We start from the raw sequence: 22,299 nt of genomic DNA, 5'->3' as shown, positions 1-22,299 counted from the left end.
TGTAGGATCTCAGACTGGTATTTTTGACTCAAACACTGCAGCATTTCCAAGAAAAACATACTGTATTTTTCATTTTAGAAGTTGCATCGGATTATAAGATGCACCGCAAATTTTGAGATAACAAAAGGTAAAAAAATGGGGTCCGTATTTCACTTCAGTGGTGTTTTACCGGAAGGTGGGCGGCAGCGGTGATGGAGCGAGGTCACAGGAGGCAGGGGCAGTGCTGGAGAAGGGCGATGCTGTAGGCACTGTGGTGGGGGCTGTGCTGGCTGTGCTGGGAGCTGTGGTGGCTGCTGAGGCTGTGCTGACTGCGGGCACCGTGCTGGCTGTGTGGAGCAGGGCAGTGTGGCGGGTGTACCAGATGCTCTGTCGGCGGTGCGTGTTTCAAAGAAATGGCACCCGGAGTCAGCACGTGCGCAGATTGAGCTCTTGGCTCAATGACAAGCCGAGATCTCATCTGTGCACGCGCCACCTCCGGCTGCTATTTTCCTTAAGTCCGCCGCTGGGAGATCAATGGGCCGAGATGGCATGTGTGGAGATGAGATCTTGAGTCGAGAGCTCCATCTTCACACTCACCGATTTCGGGCGCCATTATTTGAAGCTTGCACTGCCGCCAGAACATTTGGGACACCCGCTGCACCGCCCTTCTCCATACAGCCAGCACGGCGCCTTCAGCCAGCACAGCTCCCACCACAGCTAGCACAACGACCATTCTCCACCTCCCGGTAAGCTACATTCGGATTATAAGATGCACCCCTTAATTTCCTCCCAAATGTTTGGGAGGAAAAGTGCGTCTTATAATCAAAACAATACAGTACTTTGAAGGTTGCTGGGGACTGATCCGCATGGGAAACTAGTCAGACATGCAGGTCCCCAGTGGCTTATCCTCACTGTCTTCCTGTACACGCATGCAGGGAGAGGCCTGTCAATTCAAGGCAGAGGGCAGTAGGAAGCAACTAGGACCCTCCTGTCTGACTAGTCTCCCTTGTGGCCCGGTCTCCGACAGCTTTTAAAGTATGTTTCTTTCTGAAATGCTGCAGCGATTCAGAGTCAAAACATATCTATCTGAGATCATACAACCAGTGTCTGATACACGTTGCCCGTTGATTGGGTAGCGATTGCCTTTAAAAAAGTATCTGTCACCATCTTTTACCATATACTTTACATTCATTATTAAATGGATATCTTAGACCTGATGAGGCTGGTGTATTTACTGTGAAAATCCATCCTATAATGGCTGCATAATTCTATTTCAAAATGTTCCTATCTGAGATCGACAGTGGAAAAAATAAATATTTTATACACTGCAAGTTTTTCCACCTACAAAGAATGGAGAGGTCTGTAATTTTTATCATAGGTATACTTTAACTGTGACAGCCAAAATCCCCCCCCCCCCAAAAAATAAAATCCAGAAAATCCCATTGTATGATTTTATATTAATTAATTTGCATTTTATTGCATAAAATAAGTATTTGATGCATTAGAAAACAGAACTTAATATTTGGTAGAAACCTCTGTTTGCAATTACAGAGGTCAGATGTTTCCTGTAGTTCTTGACCAGGTTTGCACACACTGCAGCAGGGATTTTGCTCCCCTCCTCCATAGAGACCTTCTCCAGATCTTTCAGGTTTCGGGGCTGTTGCTGGATAACATTGAGTTTTAAGTATGATTGACAGTCAACTTGTTTTTCTTCTATTTTCTAATAATTGCACCAACAGTTGTTGCCTTCTCACCAAGCTGCTTGCCTATTGTCCTTTTGCCCATCTGTCACAGTTGAAGTGTACCCATGATAAAAATTACAGACCTCTCCATTCTTTGTAGGTGGGAAAACTTGGAAAATCGACAGAGTATTAAATACTTATTTTCCCCACTGTATGTAATAATGTATTCAGTATGTATAGTGAGATATGGTGACACATCCACCTTTAAGGGTCAAGTCTGGCATCTATTTTTCAAAGGTACAAAATGTGTTGTAAGGGAAGGGTCTGCGGTCATTTTGGGGGTCTTATTTGAGAGTGGGGGCTAAATTCTTAGGACTAATTTAGGTATATATTCATTCGGGGGTACTTATTAGTTTAGGGGTTCTGTTAGTTTTAGAAGTTAAGGCTATATTCCTACGATGAGTATTGCAGATTTTCTATTAGCTAATTTAAGTATTTGCATTTTTTTCTGTTTTTGAGTATTTTTTTACAAGCATTTTGATCTTGCTTTTGATGCGGTTTTAGTCTTATTTTAGTGTCTTGTTTTAAATAAAGCTGCTTTGCTTTTAATACTTAATAGGATTTGGCTTTGACTAAACTATATTAATACGGTTCTGTACGGATTACATACGTTTTTAGTGCGTTTCCACAGTTTACGCGTTTTCTAGTTGCGGATTTTCTGCATTTAAGTAATTCTAGGGGGAAAATCCGCACATAAAACTCAGCTTAGGCTGCTTTCACACTACGTTTTTTTAACATGCGTCATGAACGTTTTTTTAACGCAAAAACGGATCCAGTGCAAATGCGTGTTCATTTCAATGCATTTGCAATGGACTCGCGTCAACATGCGTTCACATGCGTTTGCGTGCGTTATAGTGAGGATCCAGCAACTTGCAGTTTTTTAACTTTTTTCAAAAACTTGTAGCGTTTTTGAGCTGCGTCCAAATACTGTTTTTCACTGGATCCTGACTATACTGCACGCAAACGCATGTGAACGCTGGCATGCTGATAGACAGGATCCTGCTTGCTCTACTGAGCATGCCTAGAAACCAGCCTGGCATGATCAGTCTCTCTCTTCCCCCTCTCTCTCCCCCCGCTTGAGAGCGGCGGACGCTCGTAACCAAGGTAAATATCGGGTAACCAAGCAAAGCGCTTCACTTAGTTACCCGATGTGTACCTTGGTTACGTGTGCAGGGAGCAGGTAGCCCGGCTCCTAGCAGCTGCAAACGCTCGTAACAAAGGTAAATATCGGGTATCGAAGCAAAGCACTTCGCTTAGTTACCCGATATTTACCTTGGTTACCAGCGTCCGCAGCTGTCAGATGCAAGGTTTCCAGTCTATCACGTTCAGTTCCCCTCACTCCCGATCACATGACTTCAATGCCCGCCCATAAACTTCAAGTGACAGGATCCTGCAAAATAACACATGCGTTTGTATGCGTTTTTCTTTGTAAAAACAGGATCCACTTTTCCAGCAAAAAAACGTTCATGACGCATGCTAAAAAAACGTAGTGTGAAAGCAGTCTTACCCATAAAAGAAATTGATGTTATGAATGTCAAAAACGCACAATGAGTATGAGATATCTATAAATCCCACCCATCATTGCGCTAGTTCAGAGCCAGAACTGCATACGTGGCATCCAGATGCAGTGAGCGTGCCACTCGAGATTGCCCTAAGAGCACATAATAATCCCACCGGTCTTCAGAGAGTGAAGAAACGTATACATTTAGGATAAAGCCGCCATTTAATCGTATATATTCAGATAAAGCCTCGCGGCTGCTCTGCGCCCTTCATCAGTCAGCGGCTGATTAACTGCAGCAACATCTCTTCATTTTGCTCAAAATATTTATGACTTCTCGTTGTACAAATAAAAAAAAAAAATCTCCTGTGAAGTTGAAAGCTTTGAATCCAGAAATCTGAAGAAGTCGTCTGGTAAAATATTCTGCTCACGGGCTGACAATTGTTGCCTCATCGGTAATTAGATCCCAGGAGTTTAGTCGCGCAGCTACAGAAGACTTAGGCTCGCGGTTCTGAGTGACAGGGCGGGAGATCATAGCTGATGAGCGATGGAGAAAGGGCAGAGATCACAGGCTGTCCTTCAGGGGGTGGAAGCCATCGCATTGTATAAAAACACATCTATTTAATAGGAATTATAGCCCTGGATATGAGGGGGCATTGACCCGAGGTGCAATCACCACCTCTACACCCCCAAAGGTAAAGAAATATTTGTGCACAGGGAATCCCTAACAGCAGAAGTCCTTCAGAGGTGAGCGGTCACCAGATTTCACAATACAAACTGTATACATCAAAAGGGTAGTCCAATACATAAAATGCCCCCAGTTTTAGGGGAGTGACAGAAGCTATTGTAAATGACAGCAAGGCCGCCTCCTCATCACATCCTGTTTTAGGGGGTTGATAAAAGATGTTAATGATTTTACGGCACCCCCTCATGACTTCCTGTTTTGGTAGGGTGATAGAAGCTGTTGTAAATGACCGAAGTGCCGCCCCCTCATGACATCCTGTTTTAGGAGGGTGATAGAAGCTGTTGTAAATGACCTATACGCCGCTCCCTCATGACATGCTGTTTTTGGGGTGTGATAAAAGCTGTAAATGATTTAGCGCCGCCTCCTCATTACATCCTTTTTTGAGGAGGGTGATAGAAACTGTGGTAAATTACTGCAGCACTGATCCCTCATGACATCCTGTTATAATTGGGTGATTGAAGCTGTTGTAAATAACGCAGCACCACCCCCTCATGACATCCTGTTTTAGGGGAGGATAGAAGCTGTTGTAAATGATTTTGTACTACCCCCTCACGACACCGTTTTGGGAGGGTGATAAAAGCTGTTGTAAATGACGGCACTGCCACCCCCTCATGACATCCTGTTTTGTGAGGGTGTTAGAAGCTGTAAATAATGCAGCACCGCCCCCTCATGACATCCTATTTTAGGGGAGGATAGAAGCTGTTGTAAATGATTGCAACGCCTCCTCATCACTTCCTGTTTTAGGAGGGTGCTGATAAAAGTTGTAAATGATTTAATGCCACCCCCTCATGACCTCCTGTTTAAGAGGGTGATAGAATCTGTTGGAGATGATTTAGCGCAGCCCTCTCATGATATCCTGTTTTAGGAGGGTGATAGAAGCCATGGTGAATGACTGCAGCGCTGATCCTCATGATATCCTGTTTTAGGGGGGGTGACAGAAGCTGTTGTACATGACCACAGTGCCGCCCCCTCATGACATCATTTTAGAAGAGTGACAGAATCTTTTGTAAATGACTGCAGCGCCACCCATCATGACATTCTGTTTTAGGGGGGTGACAGAAGCTGCAAGGAAGTTACTGCTGGACTATCCTCCTGACGATGTCCCATTTGAGATTCTCCTCCAATGAATCGTCATAGATATAGGGATCAGCTGTATAGGGAAATGGTAGGGAATATTTTAATGAAGCACATGACAAAAATGGTTACATAGTTACTTAGGTTGAAAAAAGACCTAGGTCCATCTAGTTGCACCTTCCTCTACCAGTTCTACATTTGGTCACCAAGTCATTTATAACCAACAATGTTTTGTGTACTGAGGAAATCATCCAGCCCTTTTTTAACCCTTTCACGACAAGCCGATTTTTCGCTTTCCGTTTTTTTTTTCCGCCATTCTTTTTCTGAGAGACGTAACTTTTTTATTTTTCAGTCAATATGGTCATGTGAGGGCTCATTTTTTGCGGAACGAGCTGTACTTTTAAATGAAACCATCAGTTTTACCATATTGTGTACTAGAAAATGGCAAAAAAATTCCAAATGCTGAAAAATTGCAAAAAAAGTGCGATAGCACTATGGTTTTTGAGATATTTTATTCACTGTGTTCACTATATGGTAAAACTGATGTGTGGGTGTGATGCCTCAGGTCAGTGCGAGTTCGTAGACACCAAACATGTATAGGTTTACTTTTATAAGGGGTTAAAAAAAAATCGGAAGTTTGTCCGAAAAAAGTGGCGCACGTTTTACGCCATATTCCGTGACCCGTAGCGTTCTCATTTTTCGGGATCTTAGGCTCAATGACGGCTTATTTTTTGCGTCTCGAGCTGACGTTTTTAACTGTACCATTTTTGCGCAGATGCTACGTTTTGATCGCCTCTTATTGCATTTTGCGCAAAAGTTGTGGCGACAAAAAAACGTCGTTTTGGCGTTTGGAATTTTTTTGCCGCTACGCCGTTTACTGATCAGATTAATTGATTTTATATTTTGATAGATCGGGCGTTTCTGAACGCGGCGATACCAAATGTGTGTATATTTTTTATTTTTTTAACCCTTTAATTTTCAATGGGGCGAATGGGGGGTGATTTGAACTTTTAGGTTTTTTTGTTTTTTTTTAATTTTTTAAAACTTATTTTTTTACTTTTTTTTTTTATTTTACTAGTCCCCCTAGGGGGCTATTGCGATCAGCATTCCGATCGCTCTGCAGTATCTGCTGATCACAGCTGGAAGGCTGTAAACAGCAGATACGCTGTCTTTCTCTTTTGCTGTGCCCCGGGCACAGCGAAAGTGAAACCAATTCATGTGTAGTACAGGAGTCATCACATGACCCTGTGCTACCATGACAACTATCGGGAGTCACGTGATCGCGTCACGTGACTTCCGGTTTCGGCGGTAAGTAAAACTTTACCGCGATCGCGCTTATAATGGCGCTGTCATGTATTGACAGCGCCATATAAGGGGTTAATCGGCACGAGCAGATAACGATTCTGCTCGTGCCTAGCAGGCACACATCTCAGCTGTGAAAATCAGCTGAGATGTGTGCCGATCGCGGCATGCTGCCGCCGGAGGACCGCGGGCAGTAAGATTATGTCATTTAGGACGTAATTTTACGGCCCGCGGTCGTTAAGGGGTTAAATGCTGTTATAGTATCTGCTATTACTACCTCTTGTGGTAGGGCATTCCACAGTCTGACTGCTCTAACTGTAAAGAACCCTTTCCTATTAAGGCTTAAAAATAGCTTATATTATTTAACTATGCTTCTGAGCCACCACATAGCCCTTTATATACATTATGAGCCACCACACAGCCTCCTACATAGATACATGCAAACATCCCACACACATGAATAAAAAACCCACCACATACTCACCTCACTCCCGTTCCACTGTTGCTCAGCTCCGGCCTGTGGTTCACTGATGCTCAGCACAGCACACGCCATGATGTGACGTCATCACATCTGTTGTGCCTCACGCTAATTGGTGGAAGACAGAGCCAGCGACCCCTCCTCCACCAACATATCCACTGCTGTCGGCATCCTGCGGATGCAAATCGCGATGGCATCAGACAGCGAGTGACGGAGGGCACAGTGCGGCCCACGGTCCTCTGTTGTCAGCTCTTCAACTGTCCCCGTCAGTGAGCTGGAATGGAACAGCCAGAGGGCCGGATGTGGCCCGCAGGTTGCACTTTGTGAAGCCCTGCCTTATGCTATACCAACAATATAATTTTAAATCATTTACATATGTGATGCCCCTGGACTAACAGGTCGTCACAGGGTACTGCACAAACTGCCCTTCCGTGCAGTATTCCAAGTCCCTCATGGTTCTGGGTCCCTATCTAATATTGTTGCCTCCAACAGCAAATCAAATCCTAGATACACCCTGCACCACACCCACCAGATACACCAGTGGACGGCTTGAGTGGAATAGAGTCGCCCATCTGGGGGGTCAGGGAGGGGAGGTGAGGAGTATAGTCAGTGTGTGTAGTCAGAGTCAGGAAATGAGAGTGAGAGGAGGTCGGGAGCGGTGGCTCCTAGAGAAGCTGTCTAGGTTGCAGACGGTGGTGTGGGCCTAGAGGAGTCAGACCCCTGGTCGCAGGGGATTGAGGCAAGGGGCCTGGACCTGTCAAGGAAGACAGCCGGCAGCCTAGCACTATCATCGGTCCGTGATCGAAGACACGACGGGGTACACGGACCCTAGGTCAGGGAGTAGCTTCCGGCAACCCGACAATTCACCTGAGGAGAACGGAGCCTTTATGATCTGTTCCCACCCGCTCCAGAATCGAGGCATTAGCACAACGAGGGGGATAGGACTTTCCAATCCAAAATGGTCCAGAAAGTCCCAAGCGTGAGCCCTGAGAGCAAGCTCCCACACTTAGCCATAGTGGGGAGTGGGGCCCGGCAAGTTCCATACTACTGGGCCACCACGTTGAAGTTAAACTTAGTGCCAGGAGGCAGGTCACGGATCACCAGGCAACACTATAGGGGACGGGACCCGGACGAGCTCCACTCAGCGACAGCGGCACCCAGAGAGTTGGTTTACCCGGTTGTAAGTGTCTGCTTATTGACTGAGTACGAGAGTGACCCCTGCACCCCATGGCACCCCCTCACCGAGTCCCGGGGCATCCCCCTACCCGTGGAGGGCTACGACACCTTGCTGCCTCACTTCATCACCCAGGGTACTCCCAACGGCAGCGGTGGTACTCCCCAAATTACCGTACACCATGGGTTGCGTCACGAACTATATATACATTTCCATGTAAATACCCCCTTTCATTTGAGTTGCCACACGACCCCAGGGTCCGGAGACCCTCGAGCCACAGCGAACCCGGATCAGAGTAGCTAGGCTGCTTCCACGGGGGCGGCACACATACAGTACAGACAAAAAGTTTGGACACACCTTCTCATCTCTAGAGCAACTGTTAAGAGGAGACTTTGTGAAGCAGGTCTTCATGGTAAAATAGCTGCTAGGAAACCACTGCTAAGGACAGGCAACAAGCAGAAGAGACTTGTTTGGGCTAAAGAACACAAAGAATGGACATTAGACCAGTGGAAATCTGTGCTTTGGTCTGAGGAGTCCAAATTTGAGATCTTTGGATCCAACCACCGTGCCTTTGTGCGACACAGAAAAGGTGAACGGGTGGACTCTACATGCTTGGTTCCCACCGTGAAGTATGGAGGAGGAGGTGTGATGGCGTGGGGGTGTTTTGCTGGTGACACTGTTGGGATTTATTCAAAATTGAAGGCATACTGAACCAGCATGGCTACCACAGCATCTTGCAGCAGCATGCTATTCCATCCGGTTTGCGTTTAGTTAGACCATCATTTATTTTTCAACAGGGCAATGACCCCAAACACACCTCCAGGCTGTGTAAGGGCTATTTTAGTAAGAAGCAGAGTGATGGGGTGCTACGCCAGGTGACCTGGCCTCCACAGTCACCAGACCTGAACACAATCGAGATGGTGTGGGGTGAGCTGGACCGCAGAGTGAAGGCAAAAGGGCCAACAAGTGCTAAGCATCTCTGGGAACTCCTTCAAGACTGTTGGAAGACCATTTCCGGTGACTACCTCTTGAAGCTCGTCAAGAGAATGCCAAGAGTGTGCAAAGCAGTAATCAAAGCAAATGGAGGCTACTTTGAAGAACCTAGAATAGAAGACATATTTTCAGTTGTTTCACACTTTAAGTATTTCATTCCACATGTGTTAATTCATAGTTTTGATGCCTTCAATGTGAATCTACAATTTTCAGAGTCTTGAAAATAAAGAAATCTCTTCGAATGAGGTGTGTCCAAACTTTTGGTCTGTGCTGTATATATTATAATATTTCCTCATTATGTTTCTGGGAATCAGTAGAATAATTTTTATATGTTATATATTCAATACATAAGACTAAAGGTGGTAGTTACCCTTTAGGCAATTTCTTGATATATTTTTTTACGCATGGCGTCAAAGTGGATGTCAGCTTGAAATGCTGTACTGTGACGGCAAGATATTACCGCTACCCCCAACCAATGTGTGCCACTTAATGAAGCCCTCTTAGTTTCTTTACTTTTTAATTCAGGTTTCTGTACATACTTATTTGGACCGGTTTACGTGAGCTGACGCTGTTCTCTGTTAACAGCAGATTAGCGTTATGCTTTATGGCAGCACATGGAACATGGGAAACAATAGTCTGGAGATAACATCTTGACTTTTATGGGAGATTTTCTGGACATGCTCAGTGATCTGTGCAGATGTCATTCTGCAGGGAGGAGTAGGAGTTGAGCTGTCACCATCACATATTGAGAATACTGGATCCCGCATTACCGGCCTCCAGCTATAAAATACATCCGATCTGTGATAACTACTGAGAACTGAGAGAACAAGAAGTGTCAGTATGAGAGTATAAGGCTCTGAAGAAACGCCCAGTTGGAGTATAAGCAGAGATTTCACATATCGTGCTCCAGAAGAAACACTTGAATATATCTGTAATGGAACGACGCAGGGAAGCTCAGGGGTTTTTTTTTTAATTAAATATTTCACTTAATTTTTATGAGCATGACTGGTCATCTTTGTAAATACTAAAAAAAACCCCAGTACCTTTCAATAGGGGGGAAAAAAACATGCTTATATGCGTAGGATATTGGGATAGAAGATATTGAGCTCATTGAAAGTATTGATGATAATATACAGGCCCCGCATTGTCAGACATTATTTATACATATGTATTATAAAGTGTAATACTAGTCATCCTTAGGATATTACATAGCTCATATTTCCCTCCTAAAAGCATGGTAATCATAATAACATATACATTAGTTAATTAGGCAGGATTTCATTCTATAGGATGGCTGCAGGAGGGGTCACATATCTTGGATGTACATTGGCCCGGGAATTATCTGGGACAAAGGCACTTATTGTACAATATAATTGATGAAGTGACTGTCACGCGGTAGAGCCGGCTGATATTTCCAGCAGGCGTCCACCTTTAAATGTTTAACACTCCAATCAATCAGCGTCAGCGGAGACGTCTTCACAGCGTGCGGCCAGATTAATCACATTTCTCACAGTAATGAAGCATATGGGTACGGCTTGTTATCAGAGCCATTCGAAGTAAATGATAGTGGTTGATTTTAGGTCACGTGCAACCGTTGAGTATTCGGTGAGTATTTTACCTCAGTATTTGTATATGTAAAACTCCTGGTTTTGGCTACATATATGGAGGAGTGTTTGTAAGAAGAGATAGGAGTATGATACAGAGTGGGGGCGTCGTACTGTTTGGGAACTCTAAAGTTTGGATTCGCTCATCTCTACTTAAAAGTTCGGGCTTCATACCAAACACGGACTTTACAAAATATCAGTGTTTGAGTTACATATGCTGACCACTTGAGTGAACTACGCTGAGCTCGGTTACACTCAGTGCTCGTCCCAGTGCGAGCTACTTGCAATGTTTGATTGGAATGCACTGGGGGTAGCAACAGTGTTATTGGATATAGTGTGCACCAAACACACACAAAAAAAAACAATAACAAAAAACCCTCCCCCAAAAGTGATTTGTTTATGGCTGGCTGTATGTGGGTAGAGACCCAGGATTGGATCCGGAACAGAACTTTATCTAAACTCCGGCTGAACCCCAACTTCCAGGGGTCCCCTCATCTCCACTTTTAAGCCCCCATCATACATATTAGATGGCTGTCGCCAGAAAAATGTTTCAGCCACTCGTTCGGCCAGTAGCCATTTCGGCTCGGCTGACTATCCTATACATAGCAGTGTTCATTTGGCCGAGCGCTCCTGTGTTCTCAACGAGAAAGTCGCCGACTGACACATCAGCCAGCGGCTCATCTCCGGAAGAGCAATGCAAGCGGTTGTCTAAAATCGGAAATGTGCAATCAATATCTCCATCAACCATCAGTCAGCTGGTGCCCCCACACATTAGACTGTTGGGTTTGGCCGACATTTGCCTATTGTATATGGGTCTTTAAGATAGGCTCCATTTCTGGTGGGTGCACTTAGAGTAAGCTCTATGCACTGCAATACGCATCCTTCTTTGCTCTCTTTAAATGGAACTTGTCACCAGTTTTAGAGCCTATCAGCTGCGGCCAATACCAGTGGGCTCTTACTGTATATTCAGTATGTTAGAATGCTGTATATAAGAGCCCAAGCCACTGTGTAGAACGTAAAAATCACTTTATAATACTCACCTAAACAGTCGCTGTGGTGGAGTTGGGTCATATAAGTGTCTCTGTTCTCCGGTGCCTGCGTCTCCTCTTTCGGCCATCTTTGTTGTTCTTCTTCTGAAGCCAGGGTGCATGATGTGTCCTACATCACCCACACTCGCCAGCATTGAGGTCCTATGCAGGGGCACTTTGATCTGCCCTGAGCAGGGCAGATAAAAGTATTGTAGTGCGCCTGCACGGGACCAGCGAGTGTGTATGATGTAGGATGCGTCATGCATCCCGGCTTCAGAAAGAGGATGAAGATGGCTGAAAGAGGAGGCGCAGACGCCCATTCGACCCATCTACTCCACAACGACTGTTTAGGTGAGTATTATAAAGTGATTGTTACGTTCTACACACCGGCCTGGGCTCTTATATACAGCATTCTAGAATGCTGTATATAAGAGCTCAGTGGTGGTGGCTGCAGCTTATAGTCACCGAATGCTGGGAGGTATGTACCTGGAAGTCCGCTTTATTCAGATAGCCATGTGATTACTTCATATATTTAGATGTCATATTCAGTTTCAAAATCTGGATTGTAGAAACGTTCCAAAGTTGTTTTTTTTGTATCGGTTGACGAGGGGCAATCACCCCGAAACACCATGTCTGCAAATTGAGGGTCTACTCTGGCAAAACTCCTAAGTCATATGACAAGACTTGTTAAAGGATCACTTAAGACTTTTAGGATTGCTTCGTCCAGTAGTTGGCTCTTGAGTTCGTCTCCTTCCTCCCTAAAAAGATAATTTGCATTTGTTCTTTTGTAGACACTGTTTTCAGCAATCTCTTTGGCAGAATACAAGGCACAATCTATTTCTTCAGATTGCTTGCTTGATTAAACTTGTTCCACATTTGGATGATTTCTCTGCTGCAGATTTGCGTTTGTAACATACTGTGGGTTTCATTGCTCCACTGAAGAGAGTCTAACTGAAGAAAATCCATGCGGAAAATTGTCCCCCTGCCGATGCTTATATTCACACCACAGGTCACTTTCCTTTCTGTTGCTTTTGGATGGAAGCTGAAGGCTTTTTATGTACGATTTCTTAGTCAAATGCTGATCTTATGAAAGAATGCCAAAACGTTGAGTCACTCAAATTGTCATTTCTCATAATGGTGAAAAGTGATTTGGTTACACAATGCAAAAAATATGCACTAATGGGTATTACAGGTAATGTACCGAGCCACAGATGTAGCTAAATTTTGATATTTTCATCACACGTGATGAACTGTCAAGTTAAAGTTTGCTACATCTATAAAGTGAAGTCTTTGGTAGCTCCAATCCTTCAATGTTTTCCATTTTCTTCTAACATGTATGCATCATACCGGAACCTTCAATGTCTAATGGTGTTGATAAGTGATGCGATGAAACCATTGGCCTTATGGGACCGAACAACGTTCTTCTCTAGAGAAGATGAATGTGAACTAGACAGATCTCTCGTTACTTAAGTTCTGATAGTTTACTCTGGTACTACTCTTAGGCTATGTGCGCACTTTGCGTTTTTTCTGCGTTTTGGCTGCGTTTACAAATGCACTGTGTCATTGACAAAATGCATGCTTTCTGCTTCCCCAGCAAAGTCTATGAGAATCATGCAAAATCTGACAAAGAAGGGGGGGGAAGGGCACCAACCCGTGGGATCTCCAGGTATACAAAACTACGCCAATGTAAGGAAAGAGGTATACCAAACACGGGATCACCACAATTATATGTTACATAGAAATATTATTTTATTGCAAAAAACAACACATGTCTCCCATCAGGAGTGTCGGACACACAAGGATTTGATTAAAAACACTTAAAAATGCCCATGGCATAATAAACCAACACATTAGGAAACATTTATATCCATGTATCAATACAAAATACACATAGCTTCTCCCTATGTACAATAAATACACCTATATTTAGAAATGATACATTGGCCTTGTACCGTTTAGTGTATATATTGAGTACCACAGTTTGTCCTATTTTGTCACCGACCAAAACAAGCCCACTATCTATAGCCTGTATAGGGTCCCTAGGGAACTGCCTAAGGTCCTCGTGAGATGCTGTAGAAATACCTAATATCAATTAAAGGATCTTACACATTATCGCAGACTATATAGGTCTGCCTTTGTCAGCACTATTACCAAACGGCCATATAGACATCACTAGCGATGTGTCACACTAAGTCACAGTATCCACAGTTCATAAAGAAAATACTTTGCTTTAAATGACGCAATATAGAACTAGAGAGTTCTGCACAATCAGCTATTTAGTCACTCAGGACAGACCAATGCCTTATGCTGGTACACAGCATTCAGCCATACCATTCTATACTCACTGTCCGTGACACATCGCTAAGATGAAAAGAGCCATATGGATATAGGTGACATAAGGAGAGAAGTTTCCCAATGCGATGCCCCACGCGTATCGCCACCTCTAAGGGTGGCTTCCTCAGGGGAAAAAGAAGAGCTGTGTAATGCCTCCTCATGCGTCCTATTTAAGGAAGTGTATTTACACTCACCAATGATGCAGCTGGAGTACCTCGTGCATCGGCAGCGTTCCGATGGCCGCCGCCATCTTGCTTGAGTCACATGGTGCCCAGAAGGTTCTGCCCTCAGACTCCTTCTGCGCATGCGCACACCGTCAGAGCGGACGGCTCTCAAAAATCCTGCTCACATACCGTTAAGGCTGTAAACTATAGATATGTATTGTGTTACCATGCTCCAATACCGTAATCATCATTTACACAGATTTAGACAGCGCTAGCAAAGCCGATCGTTATCACATGACAGAGAGAACCACCCCGATCTCGTATTGCGCATGCGCCGGTTATTGATGTTTATAGCGCTATCAGGTTGCGCTCATACCCGGCGCGTTACACTAAGGATACCTCCCATAAGCCCACAATATATGTACACCCTGAGTATCTACACACATGTGAGTTCATAGTGTACACGCGCAGGAGGTCTACATCTGGTTCCTCTATACGTGCAGCTATTTCTGCACCAGTCATATGTTCACAACCTCAAGCCTGGGGTACATGATACAAGATCTCATTAACCCTTTGAGCAGTATGTTTAGGGAAAAATAGAGTACACCCTATTCTCAAACAAAGTTTAATTATTAGTCATTTACAAGAGGTACAAGACCGATGTATCAGACACTCTTATATTGCAGCATTGAGTAGGTACATAGGCCCTTCCTAGTCGGTACGTGGCATACCACACCAATTGCTGCATATCAGAGCCTTGAAAGCAGCTGAACCTGATAGAGTACACCCTGTTCTCAAACCAAGCTTAGTTATTACTCATTTATAAGAGGTACAAGACCAATGTATCAGACACTCCTATATTGCAGCATTGAGTAGGTGCAGAGGACTTTCTTAGTCAGTACATGGCATACCACACCCATTGCTGCATATTAGAGCCCTGTAAGCAGATGAACCTGCCCTGTCATATAGCCACATTCTCAAGTATGTGGTACAAAGTCCTTGATCTCATTCCCACCTTAGAAAATAAATATATTCAGAAAAAGATAGAATTCTGCCCCATTTCAAAACAGATTTTAGTCATATACCATCACCAAAAAGTGCAAGTACAGTGTATCATCCAACATTCTTGTATTATACAACATTGAGCACATACCGAGGCCTTCATATCCAGTACACAGCCCACCACATCAAGTACCGCATATTGCGCCCCTAAGAAGCACAATCGTAACCCGGGCTCTAGGCTCCGTACGGGTAAGCGTCCCTGAATGAAATCACATCCCTATTTGGGAAAATTGATAGCGATTCAGGGGATAAATATACAATCATCAAGCCTTCTACTATTCAAAGATTGATTTACATTCAGTAGTATGGTCAAAAAACATACAAATCTAATTCCAACAGTCGCAGTCCATGGAACATACGGACAAGGAAGTACTGCACTTGGTCCTGAGTCCCCAGTTGCAGTCCGCTCTTCTTCATGGCGTCGCATTGAAGACCAGAATTCTTCTTACATCTTTTATTTCACATAATGTTATATTCCAGTTCTTATTCCTCAGATCACGTTTTCCATTTGAGATCATGCAAAATCTGTGCGCACAATGCTGTTTGAAACGCAGCGTTTTGATTGTCAAAAATTTGGCAAAAACCCATGCGTTTGAAGAAGCAGCATGTCAATTGTTTTTGCCATTTTGGCTGCGTTCTACACCCATTGAAATCAATGGGTTGTAGAAAATCGCTGCCAAAATGTGAAGCAGTGCGCTTGCATTGCATTATTGTTGCGATCCGCATGTTTTTTTTAACATGACAAAGGCAGGTCTTTCCTCTCTCTCTCTCGGTCAGTCTCTCTCTATCTCTATCCATGTCGGTCAGTCTCCCCCCTCTCTCATACTCACCGATCCATGATCACCGGCACGGCACTGCACGGCATTCACACTGTGGAGGCTTATTCTCTTTTGTAAATGCCGGCCGCTCATTAATCCATCACGTATTCCCTGCTTACCCCGCCCACCAGCGCCTATGATTGGTTGCAGTCAAACACGCCCCCACGCTGGGTGACAGCTGTCTCACTGCAACCAATCACAGCCGCCGGTGGGCATGTCTATATCGAGCAGTAAAAAAAATAAATAAATAATTGAAAACAAAACGACGTGCGGTCCCCCCAATTTGGATACCAGCCAGGGTAAAGCCATATGGCTGAAGGCTGGTATTCTCAGGATGGGGAGCTCCACGTAATACGTAATCCAGCAGCCGACCGGAATTGCCGCATCCATTAGATGCGACAGTCCCGGGACTTTACCCGGCTCATCCCAAATTGCCCTGGTGCGGTGGCAACCGGGGTAATAAGGAGTTAATGGCCCATAGCTGCCACTAAGTCAAAGGTTAATCATGGCAGGCGGCTCCCCGAGATACCTTCCATGATTAACCTGTAAGTTAAAGAAAATAAACACACACATCCAAAAAATCCTTTATTTGGAATGAAAGACAAAAAAACACCCTCTTTCACCACTTTAATAACCCCTCAAAACACCTCCCGGTCCGACGTAATCCACGCAAGGTCCCACAACACTTTCAGCTCTGCTACATCGGAAGCTGACATGAGCGGCAGTAGAACACCACGGCTCCTGTGAGCTCCATGCAGCAACTGAAGTGAGTCGCGCGATCAGCTGTGCTGTCACTGAGGTTACCCGCGGCCACCACTCTCAGGTGGAGGACTGCAGCTGTGGCCTTGAGTAACCTGAGTGAAAGCACAGCTGATCGCTTGGCTCACTGCAGTCACAGTGTGCCGCGGCTTGATTTGCGGTCACACGTGCCAAGCACTTTAGTATGGTTGTTCTAGCTCATCATTATGAGTGCCGAGCACCCGAGCATGGTAGTGCTCGGTCATCATTACGAGTGCCAAGCACCCAGCATGGTAGTGCTCGCTCATCATTACGAGTGCCGAGCACCCAACCATGGTAGTGCTCGCTCATCATTACGAGTGCCGAGCACCCGAGCATGGTAGTGCTCGCTCATCATTATGAGTGCCAAGCACGCGAGCATGGTAGTGGTCGCTCATCACTAGATATTAACTCTTTACCCCAAATACATAGGGCTTTCTTTACCATCATGGCATACAAAGATATCAAGAGATAATTAGTTGGTGGTGACTCGATGGTTAGTTGAGAGTTATCTTCGGAGAGACACTGCCTCACGCACTGCAGCATAAAACAGTGATCAGTAATAATTAGTCCTAAATCATAAATATTTGCAGCAGATTCCATACTTTGTCCATTGTCTGCATATGAGACCACAGCAACTCTCCAGAGCAGACACCAAAGTGTGAGATGGCAGCCACATCATGTAGGAAACTAATTAGTTCAGATATTTTAGGTTTGTGTCAGAACATTCTGTGCTAATTAAACTCATTTTTAAAAATACAAAAGTTAACTATGTGCGAAACTCCCAAGACACCAGACTACCAGCACAAGAGCAATTTTTTTTAATTTTTTTTTTTTATTATTGTACAGATCAATAAATTTGAATTTTAATTTAATGCTTCCAATAAAAAAAAATATATAAACTTCATACATATTTTAGAGATGAAGATATACACACTATAAATCAATAAAAGCAAAGACCAAGCAAAATCCGATAGTAATGGTTTTCATAGGGGGCACGATTTTAAAAAGTAGTAAAAAAAAGTAAGTAGAAACTTAATAAAAGAACATGGAAATTTTTTTGAAAATCTACCATAAATTTCTATGAAAGAACCAGTCCTGTTTCATGTTGCCTGAACCACGGGTGCATGAATCACAGCCTGGCGGCATTTCTCTGAAATGCAGGGTTCTGATCCATGTTGCCCGTGATTTGGGCAGCATGAAGCCAGGGAAAGGTTCCCTGTAAGGCTTGGATTACTCTAGAAATTTGTTATTCCCCAATGTAGGGGCCAACAACAAGATTGCCTAGAGACACATTGCATCCAAAACCTGTGCATGTGTATAAGCTGCTGAGGTTTTCTAATCAATTGTTTCAATTGCTTGATGATTGATTTATTATTGCTAGTGCCTATGCGGTTTTTCAGGCTTACCCAGAATGCTGCACAGGTATTACCAAAATAAACAATTTGCAAACAATTATATGATATATTAGAAAATCGTCAATGGTGTAGTAATGTGATTATGGGCCACATTGTGACCACGTTTTGTTTTTAGGACTTAGTCACACAGCTATACTTCACATAGGTAGGCACATGGATAAAACACCAATGACGTCTGTGTGCCGTCCAGTGGAAACATGGACACCTTTATTAGAGTGGGCGACACGGGTCCCCAAAAAAAGAGATTTGAAAAGAACCATAGAATAAAATGCCCATGTGCACATGTGAATTTTGCATTTAAAAGGGAATCTGTCACCAGGTTTTTGCCACGCAATCTGAGAGCAGCATAATGTATGGGCAGAGACCCGGATTCCAGCGATGTGTCACTTACTGGGCTGCTTAGTGTAGTTTCGATAAAATCACTAATTAATCGGCAGTAGATTATCATTACGGGACTACTTGGCATGCTGCAGGTAGTCCAGCATATTCATGAGCTCTGTATAACTGCTAGATCTGCAGCAGAGGAAACATTGATTTTATCAAAATGCCAGCAAACAGCTCAGTAAGTGACACATCGCTGGAATCAGGGTCTCTGTCTCTACATTAAGCTTTCTGATGAGGGAGCAAAAAACCTGATAATAACACTTTAATAAGTGAACAGAAAATGGAAGTAGGTAAAAGAGGACCTGTCAGTAGGAAATTTGAGCCCTAACTAAAAGCAAAAGCCCCGATAATATTCATACTTTGCTTGTAGTATTTTGTTAGGGCATTGTTGATAAATCTATTATTGATGTTGTAATCACTAGTGCAGTGGGGCAGGCATTGCACTATGAGCTCTGCCCCTTTTCCCCGGCCACTTCTGGCCTCCTGTCTTTGATTGACAGGCCACCCTTATGTCAGTGACCAGTCTCCTCTGTGCAGTCAGCGACATTGCCCGGGTTTGATTCATCAGAAGGTGGTGGTGACTGAGCAGTGAGTTCTTGATGTTGTTACGAGATCAATGGACCGGCTCTTGCAATTTCATCATAGAGCTCACCGTGGATAATCTCAGGCAGGGGAGACAAGTCACAGAGAAGAGCGACCTGTCAAAGACCGGAGGCAGCCATGGCAGATGATGAAATGAGGAGAAAAGATAACTAGGAGAGCAGCGTCTACCTTTCTACATTTGCGATTAAAGGGAATCTGTCATCACGTTTTTGTGCCCTCATCTGAGAGCAGCATAACGTAGGGGTCTAGACCCTAATTCCAGCTATGCTCTTAGATTAATTGGCAAAACCCTGGTGACAAATTCCCTTTAAAACTTCAAAGATGGATTCCTCAAAAATGCCCCAACAAACTACAGTACTACAAAAGGCATACATGCAATAAGCATAAAGGGGACTTTACAAGCATGATTTTAGATTGGGGGTTGAGTATCCTCCTGACAGCTCCTCTTTAAATTAAACAGCGTTACGCACTTCTGTAATACATATTACAACAATAATGAATTTCATATTAGATTTTATAATGAAAGCAATTCTATAAAATAAATATCGATTGCAAAATGTCCAAATTTTAGGGTGACCTACAACATGGAATGTTACTTAGTGGTTAGCCTGGTGGGTCCTGGGTCCAAATCCCACAAAGAACATATGCATGGAGTTTGTATGTTCTCCCCGTGTTTCCGTGGGTTTCTTCCGGGTTCTCAGATTTCCCCCCACACTCCAAAGTCATACTGATAGGGAATTTAGATTGTGACCCCCCAATGGGGACAGTTATGGTGATGTATGTAAAGTGCTGTAGAATTAATGGCATCTCTTCCAACAAGCCTACAACTTACAATAGCCCTCAGTCCAGTACACCACTGCGCAACCAGCTCTGTCCTCACCTATTGTACCCTCACCCATTCCCTGTAGACTATGAGCCCTCGCGGGCAGGGTCCTCTCTCCTCCTATACCAGTCTATTTTGTATTGTTAACAATTGTTGTACGTATACCCTCTTTCACTTGTAAAGCGCCATGGAATAAATGGCGCTATAATAATAAATAATAAAAATAATAATTATACAAGTGAGTAAAATAATAATGGGAATAGAAAGAGGATGGGGATGAAATCAGTGATTGTATTGTCCTCAGGATCAGCACTCCAGTAGAAGTAGTGGCCATTACCTAAACTAGGTGTTTATTTAGCGCTTGAGGGCAAAGAACCAGAGTTAAACCATATATGAGTCTCGAAAACTCAAGTAATGTAACCAAGAAGCTGTTTTGGCTGCCAATATATTCCTCATTCACCTGATGCTATTGATGTCTATAGCCCGTTGAGTTCTCGATGATGGATGTCCCAAACTGAAAGCCCTTAGAATTATCAGAAAAAAAATTGTAATAGGACTTGAAGCAAAACCGTAGATATATCAACCGAATGAGGCAAAGTATTGAGGTAGACTTGAAGACCACTGATTATTCTCTCCTTGTCTATTTGCAGAACAATCGATGCATCCCGGCGGCTCTTGACAATTACTACACTGAACAGGACACCAGCGCTCAAGGGAAGTTCTACACAGTCATAAATCACTACAACCTGGCCAAGCAAACCATCACACGCTCCGTATCCCCATGGATGACTGTTCTGTCAGAAGAGAAGCTGTCCGAGCAAGAGACAGAAGCCTCCCAGAAGTCGGCTTAGGTGCGCCCATACAGCTCAAAATTAGGAGAACTCGAAAGGAACTTTCAAAGAAAAAAGGAAAAAAAAAAAACACAAAAACATCTAAATTAACTGCTCTGCCTCTATGGCAGCTAAGTGGTTAAGGTTCATTTAGAAATTACTTGTATTTATGTTTAAGCAAAGCACGCTTCTGTATACTGGTATTGCTGGGCATACATAACTGTACAGATCATAAATGGATACACACCAACAGCAAGTCAGACATAGACCAACGACTAACTCCATAACAGGGACGCTTGCTGAATGTTTTGCTTTTCTTTTTTTTTTATGGTGGTTTGAAGTCAAGATGATGAAGTATCAGTTTGTAGGATAGTTAGTTACAGCAGAATGAAAAGTAAAACATTTTTTTTTACAGGTTTAGATAACAAAAATAAAAAATGACAAAATATGGTTTCCAGTGGGTCCATAGCAATTGAGTTTAGGTCAAAGTAGACTTAGTAAGACCATCCCTATTGTGTCTTCTCGGTCAAGGGTGACATTCCGGTCTTGGGTGACTTGAAGAACATCCCAATAGGGTCTAGGTAGCCCAAATTAGACTATTCAGAATCCAAATTAACTAGAAATGATCATCACAATTGCTTGTACGTCAAGATTGACTAGTTTGAGTTCTTGTAGCTTGGCCAAGGTTGACAAAAGATCATACTAATCATGTATAGGTATGGGGGTCACCAAAGCTGACCATTAGTGCTGAGCGAGTAGTTAGTGAGCACTATCCGCTACTCGCATACTCATTACGAGTAGTTGGCACAATTAAGTCAATGGGAAATACTCGCCAAGTAGTGAGTAACCCAAAATCCATACTATTCGCTACTCGCTCGAAAAGTATGGCTTTCGGGTTACTCACTACTTAGCGAGTTTTTCCCATTGACTTACATTGCGCCCTCTACTTGTAATGAATATGCAAGTATTGGACAGTACTCGCTAACAGCACAGCGAGTACGAATAGTCAACTACTCGCTCAACACTACTGACCATACCAAATGTGTCTACATCAAGATGGCCTAGATCGTATTAACTGTGTCAAGGTCTAGATAGCTAACAATTGCTATGGTAAAATCTATCTGATTGAATGTTTCCAGTGTGGAAAGTTCTGAAACTTTTCAAATCACTTTTTTAGGGAATAATTTGTATTTATCCTTTAAAATAAAAATGGATATAAGTGGCTTCAAAATCCTGACTGCTTTGTTGCCATAACATTCACATTTGGAGTACAGACGATTGCAGTGATGAGTCATCAGCACCTGTCTCCTCCTCTGAGTGGCTGAGCGGACTCATCACTGCCATCACCTGTGCTCCAAATGTGAATATTATGATAACAGTGCAGCTGAAGGCAGCCATAGACTGGGAAAATCCAGGATCTGGAAGTCACGTACATGTTTTTTTCTACAGTAATGAACACAAATCTGATA

General features: G+C 43.6%; 1 protein-coding gene across 1 annotated transcript in view; it reads left to right on the top strand.

Annotated features, from left to right (window-relative positions):
• The window catches only part of NSG1 (neuronal vesicle trafficking associated 1), a 132,062-nt gene extending 111,133 nt beyond the window's left edge, over window positions 1–20,929 (top strand). The window contains exon 5 of the mRNA XM_075333411.1: window positions 20,651–20,929. Coding sequence (XP_075189526.1) covers window positions 20,651–20,851 — 201 coding nt within the window. The 3' untranslated portion in view covers window positions 20,852–20,929. The remainder of the gene's footprint in view (window positions 1–20,650) is intronic.
• Window positions 20,930–22,299: the final 1,370 nt, after the last annotated feature.

The sequence above is a fragment of the Anomaloglossus baeobatrachus genome, chromosome 1 (assembly GCF_048569485.1).
Source record: "Anomaloglossus baeobatrachus isolate aAnoBae1 chromosome 1, aAnoBae1.hap1, whole genome shotgun sequence".
NCBI lineage: Eukaryota > Metazoa > Chordata > Amphibia > Anura > Aromobatidae > Anomaloglossus > Anomaloglossus baeobatrachus.
Note: the sequence above shows the minus strand (reverse complement) of the source record. Positions and strands in the feature narration are given on the sequence as shown.